This window comes from Schistocerca serialis, chromosome 7 (genome assembly GCF_023864345.2).
Source record: "Schistocerca serialis cubense isolate TAMUIC-IGC-003099 chromosome 7, iqSchSeri2.2, whole genome shotgun sequence".
Lineage (NCBI taxonomy): Eukaryota > Metazoa > Arthropoda > Insecta > Orthoptera > Acrididae > Schistocerca > Schistocerca serialis.
Window position 1 is genome coordinate 210,179,145 of NC_064644.1, and position 13,649 is coordinate 210,192,793.

A 13,649-nucleotide genomic window follows, 5' to 3' on the forward strand; every position below is an offset into this window, starting at 1 on the left:
TGATGCTGGCCCACTGATACGTTGTTATACAAGAAAATTATTACACTAGTTGGCGTGGTGTTGCGTAATAAAACAAACTGATACTCCCACCAATTCTCTAGCCAAGGGCTTCCCAACGTGTGGTGCGCGGTTCCCTTAGGGGTCCGCCGGCTCTTTCTAGGGGGTCCGCAGCCACCTTTCACCAAATCGTGTAAAATAGTGAGTAAAAGAATTGAATAAAAATGTGAAAATCAAATTCATCACTATTTTTTTCCTGTGAAAAACGTGTACTTTTACTTCAGGTCATATTCCTAAGCAGCCTTTGCGGTTCCTAAGTGAGAACGCATACACAGTTTAGTGCCGGAGAATGCGGCTTCTCTGATCGACTGTTTCGCAACTATAAGGGGGTTGTTTGTGCGCAGGATCACGGCGCTAGATGCGCTGAAACCTATTACGCATGCGCAGAGCGAGCTTTGTTGACCAATCAGTGCTCGCTGGCTTGTATGCGGCCACAGGCATCATTAAATGTTAAACTTGCTTTGTCAGTGCACCACCTATATCATAAGTCGATTTTTGAACAGTTTATTACTTCTGACATGGATCGGTGGCTGAAGTCCGGATCATTGAAGAAGGGTACAGTTTCTCCATCGCCTTCACAACAAGGGAAGTTTCCAGTTCAAATGAATGAGGAGGGAGGACGACCAAAGGAAGAACAATCACAAGGAGCTCCACAGCCGGATTTATTATCTGAAAACACTGCAAGTACTCCATTGCTTGCAAGATCCTGTGGAAGTGGAATAACGAAGAAGCGAAAGTACAACGAAAGCTATTTAGAAATGGGCTTTATGGAGACAAAGGAGGGTAAAGCTCAGTGTGTAATTTGTGCACGAGTCTTTCCAAACAGTTTAATGGTTCCAGTTAAATTGCACCATCATTTTGAAGGTACTCACCCAGATTTCCAGGCTAAAGACATTGATTTTTTCAAAAGGAAGAGTGCTGAACTAGCTGGTTCTCAGCATTGCATGAAAACTCATGCAAAAACAATTAATGAAAATTCATTAAAAGCTTCTTTCTTGGTTAGTTATCGAGTGGCAAAAATAGGCAAAGCTCATACCATTGCAGAAAATCTTATAAAGCCGTGTGTTGAAGATATTGTTTTTTCCATGCCAGACGAAAAGGCAGTAAAGCTTGTATCTTCGGTGACGTTATCAAACAATACTATCAAGAAGCGCATTGTTGAAATGTCAAATGATGTGAAAGACACTCTTGTTCCTTGCATCCAACACAATTCATTTTCTCTGCAGGTAGATGAATCCACTGATTTTGCAGGATTAGCGATTTCAATGGCTTTTGTCCGTTACGAATATTCTGGATGTTTTGAGGAGGGCCTCTTATTGTGCAGACTACTACCTGCCAACACAACAGGTGCTGAAATATTCAGTCCATTTGATGATTTTTTAAGGACTAACGAAGTTTCATGGTCTACTTGCATATATGTGAGCGCAGATGGTGCAAAAGCTATGACGGATCCTACAGTTGGAGCAATAACGAAAATAAAAGAAAACGCCAAGAATTGCAGCAGTAGCCATTGTGCTCTCCACAGATATGCTTTAGCTACGAAACAAATGCCTGTTTCGTTCAAGAAAGTTTTAGACGAATCCATTCAAATCATTAACAACATGAAATCAAGGCCGTTGAAGTCAAGACTTTTCACAATACTTTGTGAAGATATGGGAAGCCTTCATCGTTTCCTGCTTCTCCACACAGAGGTGAGGTGGCTCTCACGTGGGAATGCACTGTCTCGGTTGTACGAATTAAGATTGGAAGTCTTACCTTTCCTTTATGAGCATAACACGAAATTAGCAGACCTTATTAATGACGAAAATTGGTAGTGTATACTTGCCAATTTGTCAGACATTTTCTCCAAAATTAATGAAATGAGTATTTCACTCCAAGGGCAAAGTTAAACAAAGGTCAGTGCTATCGACAAAGTTCGAGCTTTCAAGAGGAAAATCAGTTTTTAGGCAGAGAGTGTCGAGGAGGGGGAGGTTGAGTGTTTTCCTCTTCTCAAGGAGTTTTTGAAAAACAGAACATTGGCGCTTGGGAAGAATTTGTTTCATCAAATTCTGGAACATCTCCGAAGCTTGATGTCATTGTTGGAGCATTTTTTCCCAACAGCTGAAGATGAGAAGCTGCAGAAATACGAATGGGTGGTCAACCCATTCACTATGTCCAAAAAGCCAAACATTCTATCATCAAATGAATATGATTTGTTGATAGAAATTGCCACAGACCCCACCTTGAAATCAAGTTTTGACACTGACGGCTACTCACACTTTTGGATTCCGTTTGGATAGCAAGAAATACCACCCCCTTGTTGAAAAGGCAAAACGTGTACTTCTTCCGTTTGCCAAACATACATGTGTGAATCTGGATTCTCGATCTATGCTCCCCACAAAACTAAGTACCGAAGCTGTCTAGATGCGGAACCAAACATCCGTCTCCAGTTGTCAAGAACTGAACCTAACTTTTCAAAATTGTGTGAGCACAAGTACCCTCAACCATCACATTAGTATTCCATTATTATTCCTGCAGACTCATCTACAGTGAAGAAGAAAGCATTTTTCTTCGTAGATGCTCAGTGAATGTACCTGAGCTATAGCTCTGTAGGAATTTTGTTTCTGTCTTCTATCACTTACAAAATAATTACTAATTGAATTCAGTTGGAATTGATATTATTGTTGCGAAAATTAAAATGATCTCTAAAGCTAATTTCTTTTCTTTATAGTATATTCCGTCCTCTCAGATAAAAATATGGCCTGCCTATACTTCAATTACAATTACTTGTTATTACTCTGACACTATATTGTGCCAACTGGCTACGAGCATAAACAAATGAAGACTTTTCACATGCCACCTTGTAAAAGGTAAACCTCCTCTGCCAGAATTGTTTCCTTTCCGAAAAAAAAGTCATACGTTCTGTGAAATGCTTTGTCTTCTTATGTAGAAATAAGAGAGTCTGTTTGTTTTCCTAATTTATTTACAGTGAAGGCTGACTGCCACGATATAGTGTCCAAGTAGTAGTTGAAGTTGTCAGCTGTGGCTAAACTGTTACAACGCCACCTGCCAGCTGCCGGCTATGGACTGACAGCTGCCGTTCAGTGGATACGCAAAGACATAAAAATAACTAGACTTTCCGAGCTGTTTACATGGGCACGAAAATCGATTGTGGAACTGGAAAATGTCTTTATACAAGCAGATTTCCAGAATCGATTTTGAAGTGTTTATCGACCAACCAATAGCGGAAGTGCGAAGCTTACGAAATCCGGTTTTGGAAACGCATGTAAACCGGGTGAAAGTATTCCAACACATTCCACAACAGATGTCACAATAGTCCCTTAAAGGCAATTCCTTAGCCTCTTTTCTCTCATGATGTGTTTGTATCATGGGTCTACCTCTTTTCTTCACAGTCGCGCGGAATGGCCACGCACATGTGTGTGTGTGTGCATGTGTGTGTGTGTGTGTGTGTGTGTGTGATCCTTAGCGGAAGTTAAACTTAGGTTAATAGTGTGTAAGACTAGGGACTGATGACATCAGCAGTTAAGTTCCATAGACTTTACATACACTTGAACATTTTTCTTCTGATTTCACGAAAAACCACACACACACACCACTGTTACGAAATATGCATGCTCCTTACACAACAGTAGCCAAACAGTGGAAGTGAACAGACCACAAGCAGCAGCTTGTCAACAGCAAACATTTTGGACGTGACGTTGATTGCTCTTGGAGGAAGGCAGCTCCAAAGTGTGAAATGTCAATTACCAAGTAATTTTAATCAGACTATAGTGTGTTGAACAAAGGGAGTAAATCCACTAGTAAGTGTCTGGATACAGTGGGAATTCAAATTGGATCATTAATTTCAAGTTGTTTTCATTCATTTCTAAACCAAAGACTATTGATACTTCAGGGGGGGGGGGGGGGAGGTTCAAGGTTCATTGGGAACGTGGCACTTGCGTTACGAAGCTTTCAGTTCCCATGGGTTCCGCTCTGAAATTTAAAATTACTGTGCTCTTGACTGCCTAGGGGTCCGCCATGGATTTTCGACTGAAGAAGGGATGCGCGAGCTGAAAACATTGGGAAGCCCTGCTCTAACCATATCCAACCTACTCTTTCCACTTAACAAGAATAATACAAAAACCGGAGCAAATCCTACATGTCTCGCCCACTTTCACCCCCTTTTTTTAACCCCATTCTTAGGCATTACCCTCTACCCTGCATTCAACTTTACCACTTTTGTTTTACACAATATTTGGCGCATTATAGAGAAATACATTCATCAACGTAACAATGAAAACACGTACCTTCTCGCGTATCAACAATAAAAGTGCAGAATCTTATAAATCACCATGTTCCATGTGAGGCTTAACTCACTCAATAAAAACTTCCAATGACTCTCAAAACAGACAAAGGGGTAGCGCTTTAACTCTTTACAGTGGTTTCGATAGTCATGGTTTCGCTTCTTGCGACCACTGAGTGGTAGCGCTGTCGTCCAGTCGTCTCTGCCGTCACCACATTCTCTCAAACAGCGTAATAGATATGAAACATTACACTAAAACCACAATTAGACAAAAAACTAAAATCCGTAGGCCGAAGTGGTGTCTCGCAGCTGGGTGTATGTATGTAACAAATACAGGGTCGAAAAATTGCAGTTATCCACAGACATCGTTCTCATAGTTTCACAAAACGCGCTTATGTTTAACAGCAGATTTAAGAGGAGGAAGATCACACGCTGACTGACTTTGTGACGGGTAAAAAATTGTGCTTCATTTTCAACGTAACCCGCTTGAGGTTAGTGAAAAACTTTTCATTGAGAGTAGATTTTATTTCACATGCCTTGAGAAAGGAATATCTGCAAAATGTTCTTAGACACCTCGCATAATCTCTTTGTTAGCTTTGAAACTTATTTATTTGTCAAACTATCTTTGTCGTAAGGAGTTTTAGCCTTCACTTATTTTCACTCATCATCCATTCCTTTATTCCATACTGTTTGGTCCAAAACACTGCGTGGTATTCCACATTGTTAAACTTGCAAATAAACAATGAGAAGAAATCCTTTTTGCTTCACAGAAATACTGATCATTACCTCTCCTCTAAACAGTTTTTGGTTCGACAGTAAAACATGGGTTCTGTGAGCTACTTCATACATGTTTCATTGTCTATTGTCCGCTACCATAGTCATTTTTCTCACGTTCTCTTCTGCGGTTACAGTTTTTGAACGTCCTTCTGGTGGGTTACCAACAAAAGAAGAACGGAGATGTTGAATTCTACCGCCCATTTCTGTTTGAAATGAATGAGCAGACACCTAATAAGCCTTATTGACTCATGATGACTTCTTCGTAGATGATAAACAATTTTGCGATATGGTGGTATTTCATATTATCCTTTTCGAAACACGTCACTGCCGTTTTGGAACGCTGTACTGGCAGAATTAAAACAAATTTATGGTAGCCTGAACATTTTTCCCTTTGCTCTCGTGAACTAACTGTAGAAATAATGTGGCGTTCTGCGAATAAATGATATAGGAAGGCAACTGAACGTTATTTCTAATCATGATTCGCGGATTTTGTGAGACGTGGTTCACTGAGAACATTTATTACTTTCTGGGACCATGGTGTTTACAAACACTTCCGGAACCAGGACCTTGTGTGTTCTCAACAACGTTCTTTCACAGACCTGTCGAGGCTGCACACGAGCAGATCACACCGGCTCTCAAAGCAGTATTCCTACTACCTATCACATTTATCAGGAATGACGTCATCGGTTACTGTCTCGAAAACACGTCATACGAAGCAAACACGCGATAGCACGTGAGTAACGATGTACTAGGCGCGACCGCGTTCCTTAAATGAACTGACGCAATGTCGGCTGTCGTTCAAGTGAGTTATCCTTTTACATCCGCAGTTGTCGACGGCGAATTGCAACTAACAATAAACGGTAACAGGTACATCTCTGAAATGTAGACTATGATAATTATGTTTCCTGTATTAACAGAGAGCATTTCCCTCCAATACAAACGTCTTTTAACATTTTAGTTCTAACAGTGATGAAGTTAAATGATATATCTTCTCTTATTCCTGTAAGTGTTTGGTAGTGCAGTACCATCGTTAATGGCATTCACAAGTTGCGACATGTCGTGAATCGAACAGTGGTCCAGTTAGTGGTACTGAATTGTAAAATTTAGTGCGTTATCACTGTGTGCTAACATGAGCAGAACAGGTTTGACATTTTGGTGCTGAAGTGCACACCTCACGACCCATCATCGTTGCTCTTACAACTCCATTCCTGCTCCTGTTTTGAACGAGCACCGAGAAGTATGTGGACCGTTTCCTCATTTGTAATCATTCCTGGGTGAATTAATTTACTGTAGCTGTTCACGAATTCCTATTTTCGTTGACTGGTGTGTAGTGTTACTAGCTTCCAAATTCTCAAGTATATTTCGCAATGAATACGTGTACATATGCATGCCTGTTTATTGGTTTCTCATGTTCATTCACGCTCTTCCTTTTAAGATCTAACGAAGTCCTTGCTTTAACCAAAACGCAACAACCCTTTTATAATATTCGTATGAAACACCTTTTTTCTTCGGTATTCCAACTCATTTGATGAGATTCGCCGCGAATCCCTCTCTTGTGCCCACCACTTAATCTGAGAATAGCACTTGCACCCTACGTCTTCAATAAGTTCTATGCTCTGTCTTATCCCACATTTTTTCGCTCTTCAAACCCCTTTAGTACCATGGAAGTTATTCCTTGATATTTTAACGCCTGTCAAAAATCGTCTTGTCCTTTCTTCTTCTATATATTCTCCACATGTTCTTGGTCTTCCTCATATCATATCAGCACATCTAATTTCCCACAACCTCCTGTAGCGCATTTCAGACGCTTCGATTCTCTTCTTTTCCGGTTTTCCCGCAATCCATGATTAACTACTACACATTGCCCCAAACATACATTCTCAGAAATGTCTTTCTCAATTTAAGACCTATGATACATAATAATAGGAAGCTTCTTTTGAAAATGATGGAGTGCAGCAATTAATCGTCCTTTCATTTGAGGTTTTATTAAAGCAAATCTAGATTTCGGCTAGTGCCTAGCCACTATCACTGCAGTACATCATAGTTTCAATACATGTCCTAGCATGTCAGTCCCCTGTTGTTCAGTCTTCTGTCACAGTTCATTCAAGACTTTTGAATGAACTGTGACCGAAGCAATCTAGATTTGCTTTAATAAAACCTGACAGGAAAGGACGACTGATTTCTGTGCTCCATCATTTTGAAAGTCGTATCATTGAGTGCTCCCACATGCTTAAGGGAAGGTAACTTGATAAAGCTTCTTTTGGCCAGGAACCGCCCTCTGTGCCTGTGGCCATTGCTTTTCACGTCCTCCCTGCTACGTCCGTCATGTGTTTTTTGATTGCAAGATGGCAGATTTCCTTTGGTTTGTCTGTTTTGTGGACCGAAAATTGGATGTTAAGTTTTACGCTAATCTGATTTCTGCTGCTTCTCTTTCTTCGATTTACTCTAAATCAATGACGTGTGCTCGTTACACGACAATCCATTCAATGTTTCCTACAGTTCATCGTCTTTCACGGAGCATAACAATGTCATCAACTGATCTGACCATTGACATCCTTCCATATTGAATTCTATCCACTCCTGAACTTTTCTTTTATGTCCAACATTGCTTCCCCGATGTATAAATTAAACAGTATGGGCGAAAAACTACAAATGGCTCTGACCACTATGGGACTTAACATCTGAGGTCATCAGTCCCGCAGAACTTAGAACTACTTTAAACTAACGAACCTAAGGACATCACACACATCGATGCCCGAGGCAGGATTCGAACCTGCGACCGTAGCAGTCGCGCGGTTCAGGACTGAAGCGCCTAGAACCGCCTGGTCACCGCGGCCGGCGAAAAACTACATCCTTGTCATAGAATATCTATTCGAAGCACATGTTTGTTGTTTTTGGTGTTGTTGTTGTTGATGTTGCTGTTGCACTTCTCCCTTATTCATTTTAGTTTCTCCTTCAGGAGGGAAAATGATATCGAATGAATAAAATGTTTAGTGCACAATTTTACATTTGTCTTGAATTGGGCCATAAGTATCTTTCAGTGGCGAAAACGACCCGACTTTGTCCTCACTTGTAATGTTGGAGCAAATGCAAACACGCATCCACAAAACACACGAATGTATAGACAGAAATGCGAAAGAAAGGAGTAACTGTGAAATCTATTACCTGATCGAAAAATAATTAATTCTTTTCTTGAGTTAAATAATAGAAAAATGCACCACTTTTTGCAATCTTAGCACAACACGTTTCGAAAATTTGTTCTCCTTTCAAGTGCATTTGTTTAGATAAACATTTTTTGTGTTGTCTGTATGTGTGATTTTCTGCCTCTCTTGCACTGTAGTTGTCTTTTTGGTTGTATATTGCAATCAGAAATTCGGAAACATGAATCTTGGAACTTTTTTATATGCTAATGGTAGAGATAGTAATTTTGTTTTTCTTCTTACAATTACAGTGCCTCCACCATCACACAGAATATCACACATACGCAAATCATCCAGCGCACTGTTTGTTTTTGTTATCAAAACCAGCTACAATGATATTAAGACGGTATGGTTTCACAAAGCGTTTCAGTGCTGTCAGATGTATTACATTTTCTGAAGATTACATGTTGTATGTTAAGTTGTCAGTTATAAAATTTATTTTACCATTATTGACTACTAAATTATGTTTATATTTTGTTGTAGATGTTGAGTAGATTCATTAAGATAATGTACATGTTTATGGAAATTACTGAACTGTCACCTGTTTGTGAAACATTTGAAAAAATTAACTGATTCGCTATCTAGTTTGTGGTTGTGCACGGTTTGCACGTAAAAATAAGTAAGTGGTGCAGTTTTTCATTATGTAAATCATGAACGTCACAGCTGCAGACTTTTCAAAAACATTGATTGTGATGAACGAAAATAAATTCCTTTCCCACACAATTACTAGAGTAGTTGTTGAAGTATTGTAAGTCTCACATGATTTTTTTTTTTTTTGTTGCAGACCGAATTCGGTCCTTTGACGAGGTGTGCAAAAAGTTTGGGCCCATCTTTCGGTTGTGGCTAGGTCCTTACCCAGTGGTACAGATATCAAAGCCAGAATACATGGAGGTAAGTACAAGTTGTGACTCCATTTTCCGGGAAGCACTGCACGTGATCCTTGCTTTAATCATAAACACATGTCCAAGAGATTCCACATGTTGTTATCTTTACATAAATAAAAGTATTATCTTCTCAACAATCTTCAAATCGTGAGCTACACCATTAATTTTTATTCACTCATGGCACTTTTGTTGCTTATGTATGTGGTCACTTTCAGAACTCAAATCAATCATCAGATTAACTAATTTAATACGACTGAATTTTGAACTGCTGGTGTATTCCTGTATCACCACAATAAAATAAAAACAGTGAATGGTTGTAGGAGTGTGAATGAGAACAGTGGCGTATTTAAGTTTACAAAATAGTGACAAGTTTTTATTCATCCTTTTATAAATACAATGAAACGGATAAACCTTACAAAAAAATCAGAAATCAGAAAAGGGATGGTGTTTGAATGGCAAAGTATTTATTTGGGGGGAAACAATACAAATTCTCCCATGATTTAATCCCTTTTACAACACAATCTGACTTTGTTTACATGAATCCAGTGTGAGGCCCAATTCTATTCAAATGCAATCAACTACGACTAAGTGCAGCACAAACTATGGTTCACAGAGAACAGGGAGCTGTGAATATCATTTAACAAACCTCCGACGGTGCATCAATACCTTACCCTTTCCCCTTCATTCAGGCTGCCTCAGAAAACGGTACTCTCTTGTCGATGAGCGGCGCGCTGCTCCAGCTCTTAACGTTCTGACGCGTCCATGAAAACTTGCAAATTATGCAGACTGGCGTTCTGATTATTAGAACGCGCGAAACCTACCTACCAGAGCCCTGAAATCCCGGCAGATTACAGTATGAGGTGCTCCCACTCGCTGGTCTGGCCAAACAACTTGACTCCCAGGCACGACGGCACGCATGGAATTGTCAAACGCCAGATGGCCGACTCAGGACGTATAAGTTCACCCTCATGACACACGATATGTTCGAGATGGTATATAGTTCCACTGTTTGTACAGTGAAAACTGCCACTTGCTCTTAGTCCACCACAAGTCGCAGACCACAAGTCTCACCCTCTAGGGAAAGACCTGAAGTTCTCCACCAGAAGACGAAGAAGCCAAAGAATCACAATCACTTTCCACCAAGCCTCGGTACAGAAGCCGAATTAGCAGAAGAAAGCCGCCTCCACACTGTACAAACAAATCAAACTATCCTCTGCTCATTGAATCTCCCCTCTTGACTGTTCTGCTGGCCTCGTAGCCAATCCAGACACAAGACCGGGGTTCTCACGTTGGCGAAGCAAGTCTCTGCTTTGCATACCCTGAGAGGAACCAATCTGCGACTCAAAATCTCTCTTGTCTGAAAAAAGAAGGCTTTAGACTGGGGAGGCGTCGTTCTCACGGTAAGCATGGCCATGTTTCGGCAAAAAACTCTACCTATTAGAGACCACAGTCCCTCATTTACGAAGAGTTTTAATCTTTAATCTTTCCAGATTGACCATTTCCAATTTCTGAAAGAAGGCAGTTAAGCTTTCCAGACAGTCGTAACTGTGAACTGTATGTTTTTGCTCCTCGCTTAAAGAACCTGGCGAATTTCTGGTGTCAGAGGCGTTACAGTCTTGAACTTCCTAAGACACGTTCACCAGCTGCTCTGTTTGTATCGTCCCAGCTTCTATCATGAGAATGCTTCCAGTTTAATGACCATGCCAAAGCTCAGATTGCAGCCATATCTCATAAATGGCTTCCTCTACCCACTTTCTACCAACTGGCTGACTTCACGACAGTCTGTTGCCTGGCCCAGGTAAAATGTTTTGTGACTCGATGCCGTCTTACTCCAGGCCTTAGTGGGAAGAGTGGAGTGCCATGGCCCAAAGTCCCTCTGCAGGTACAGTTGACAGAGTGCTGCTTCCCCAAAGCACTCTTACAGCCAAATAGCTGGACGCAACATTTACGGCCTACAATTCATCTTTCCTCCTGTTCTCTGTCGCCTCCACTACTGTCCCTTGGGTACAAGCTCTCTACAGGCTACACATGCAGTTATATGAACATTCTACTTACAATTTTCTCATGTAAAAAGTCATAAATCACACACACCAAATGTAGTATAGGGGAACAGTGCAGTTAAAGTGAATGAGTGGCGTGCCACCTCTCAGCATTACGTACATTACATATTATTCTTTTCAACGACTGTGTACTGTCCTCACCAGGAATTTTTACCCCATTATTGAATGAAGTATCCATCGTATATGTTTGACAGGCATTTCAGGTGTTGTCAGAATTATGTGAATAAGAAACACCTTCCGATGTATCTGGCAAATTTTTGTTTGTTGGACGACAGCATTGTCGCAAAAAGACAATGAGAGTGGGAAGTTCTGACTATGTAAGCAAAATCTCAGTCATAAACTTTCCATGTGTCCTCATAGACCCGTCTAAGTCTTCCTCTGGGGCTGACACACCAATCCAGTCCACACAATCTGTTAAATAAAACATCATCATTTTATAATAAATCAAACTAATCACCCACATGTGGGACAGGAGGGCATGGATAATGAAAGCATCGTTGTATGCACAATTGTTTAACGTCTATGAAGAGAAATGGCTAATTTTATTGTACTTACTGTTGAAACAAAGTTGAGAGGCTTACCGTAGGGCCCTATCCAAAATCCACAGGACCTTTAAAGGTCCACCTAGCAACCTAGTACCACATGTTTCAGGTGACCTCGATATAGTTTGAGGAATTACACAAGTAAGTTGACAGGAATAATATAATATCAGGATTTAATCGATTCAATTTAAGAAGAATGTACCGTTTTGATCTATTTGACAATGCGAACTGAATGAAACACTGTTTGGTACCATCTGCAATCAATAACAAAGAAAGGTTGACTTAATTATGGAAACGACATATGTGAGCTGTCCGAAATCCTGGAGGAACAATATTTAGGGCCGTCCGGGGTGGCCGAGCGGTTCTAGGCGCTACAGTCTGGAACCGCGCGACTGCTACAGTCGCAGGTTCGAATCCTGCCTCGGGCATGGATGTGTGTGATGTCCTTAGGTTAGTTAGGTTTAAGTAGTTCTAAGTTCTAGGGGACAGATGACCTTAAAAGTTAAGTCCCATAGTGCTGAGAGTCATTTAAACCATTATTTAGGCAGATACATCCAAGAAAAAGCATGTAAGGACCTATTTGAATCAACAGAACATAACAAAGGGCCATCTAGTCACATATGGGTGGAATCGCAAAGAGATTTCGACTAATTTAAGGAATTAAGCCGTTGCAAAACCATCTGAAATCATGGAATGCATTGTGTAAATAACCTGAACACTTGTAAGGGCACTTACATCGATGCTGTCCCTGACACACCAATGTACCCTTACCCATCTTTGGTCCAGTGAGGTAGCATCACTGACGGGGAAGCCACCCTGTGCTAGAAAGGTGCTGCTTTGCATCCACTGTCTGCTTTGGTGGTGCGTAGGTCGGTTTCTTCCCCCCCCCCCCCCCCCACATCCCCCACCCCTACCTACTGGCCTTCATAAAGAGAGGATCGCGAGTATGCATGTTGTGCACGGTTGGTTATAAATGTCTTTCCTTTGTTTGGAACTGAGGTTATTAAAAGTCAGAGAATGATTTATAAACTAAAGCTGACCTTTAACAACTTGCTAGCAATGGCTAACTTGGTTCAAACGGTGTTAAACGAATGATTGTTGAGCTGAGTGAGTGTGATAAGGCTCGTCGGAGAGATAAGCTTGCTTGTCTTTAATAACAAATCGAGTGCGACCTAACACGTGCGAACTTCATCGAACCTCATCATACTGATGATAATATTTTGGTTATAGTTTTGATTAGAATTATTGGAATTATGGATAGACTTCCTATGAAAAGTCAGACAGCGAAAATACGCGAGTCAACTCAATATAAAGGAGGAGCAACGTACACACTATTACCTCTAGCTAGCCACAACATTCTAATGGCGCTGAGCAGCAGGAAAACTTACCCAGGCTGTCTTCCTGCAACCAGACCCAAGAAACGTGTGTCCAAGCATATGTAATTTCTGTCCTGCGCAAACCTGTGGGATTATGAAATTTCCTAGCTAATTATAACTAATATTACTTGTAAAAGCAAGAAAGGGGCGGTGTAAACATGGCATCAACCAAAGGTGTCAGTCATTTCTCTCATTCTTTCTTAGATGTTGCTGTATGCAAGCAAATAGGACACGCCGCCCGGGGTGGCCAAGCGGTTCTAAGCGCTACAGTTTGGAACCGCGCAACCGCTAGTCTCCAAGTCGACAAATGTTTTGATTTTTCTTCAGAGTTGCTTCCAAAAGCCAGAACTGCCTATCCGTTGGCTTTACCTTTCCTAAAATGAAACTGATTGTCATTTAACATCGTCAGTTTTCTTTTCCATTCTTCTGTGTATTGTACTTGTCAGCAATCTGGATTCATGCGGTGTAGAG

General features: G+C 40.8%; 1 protein-coding gene across 3 annotated transcripts in view; it reads left to right on the forward strand.

Moving 5' to 3' along the window:
- Positions 1-13,649, forward strand: part of LOC126412813 (cytochrome P450 4C1-like) — a 510,424-nt gene that overhangs the window by 313,398 nt on the left and 183,377 nt on the right. For 2 of the 3 annotated variants that reach the window (XM_050082597.1, XM_050082596.1), the window contains exon 2: positions 9,101-9,207. The exons of the other annotated variant lie outside the window; for it this stretch is intronic. In XM_050082597.1, coding sequence (XP_049938554.1) covers positions 9,101-9,207 — 107 coding nt within the window. The remainder of the gene's footprint in view (positions 1-9,100; positions 9,208-13,649) is intronic. 3 annotated transcript variants of the gene reach the window in all.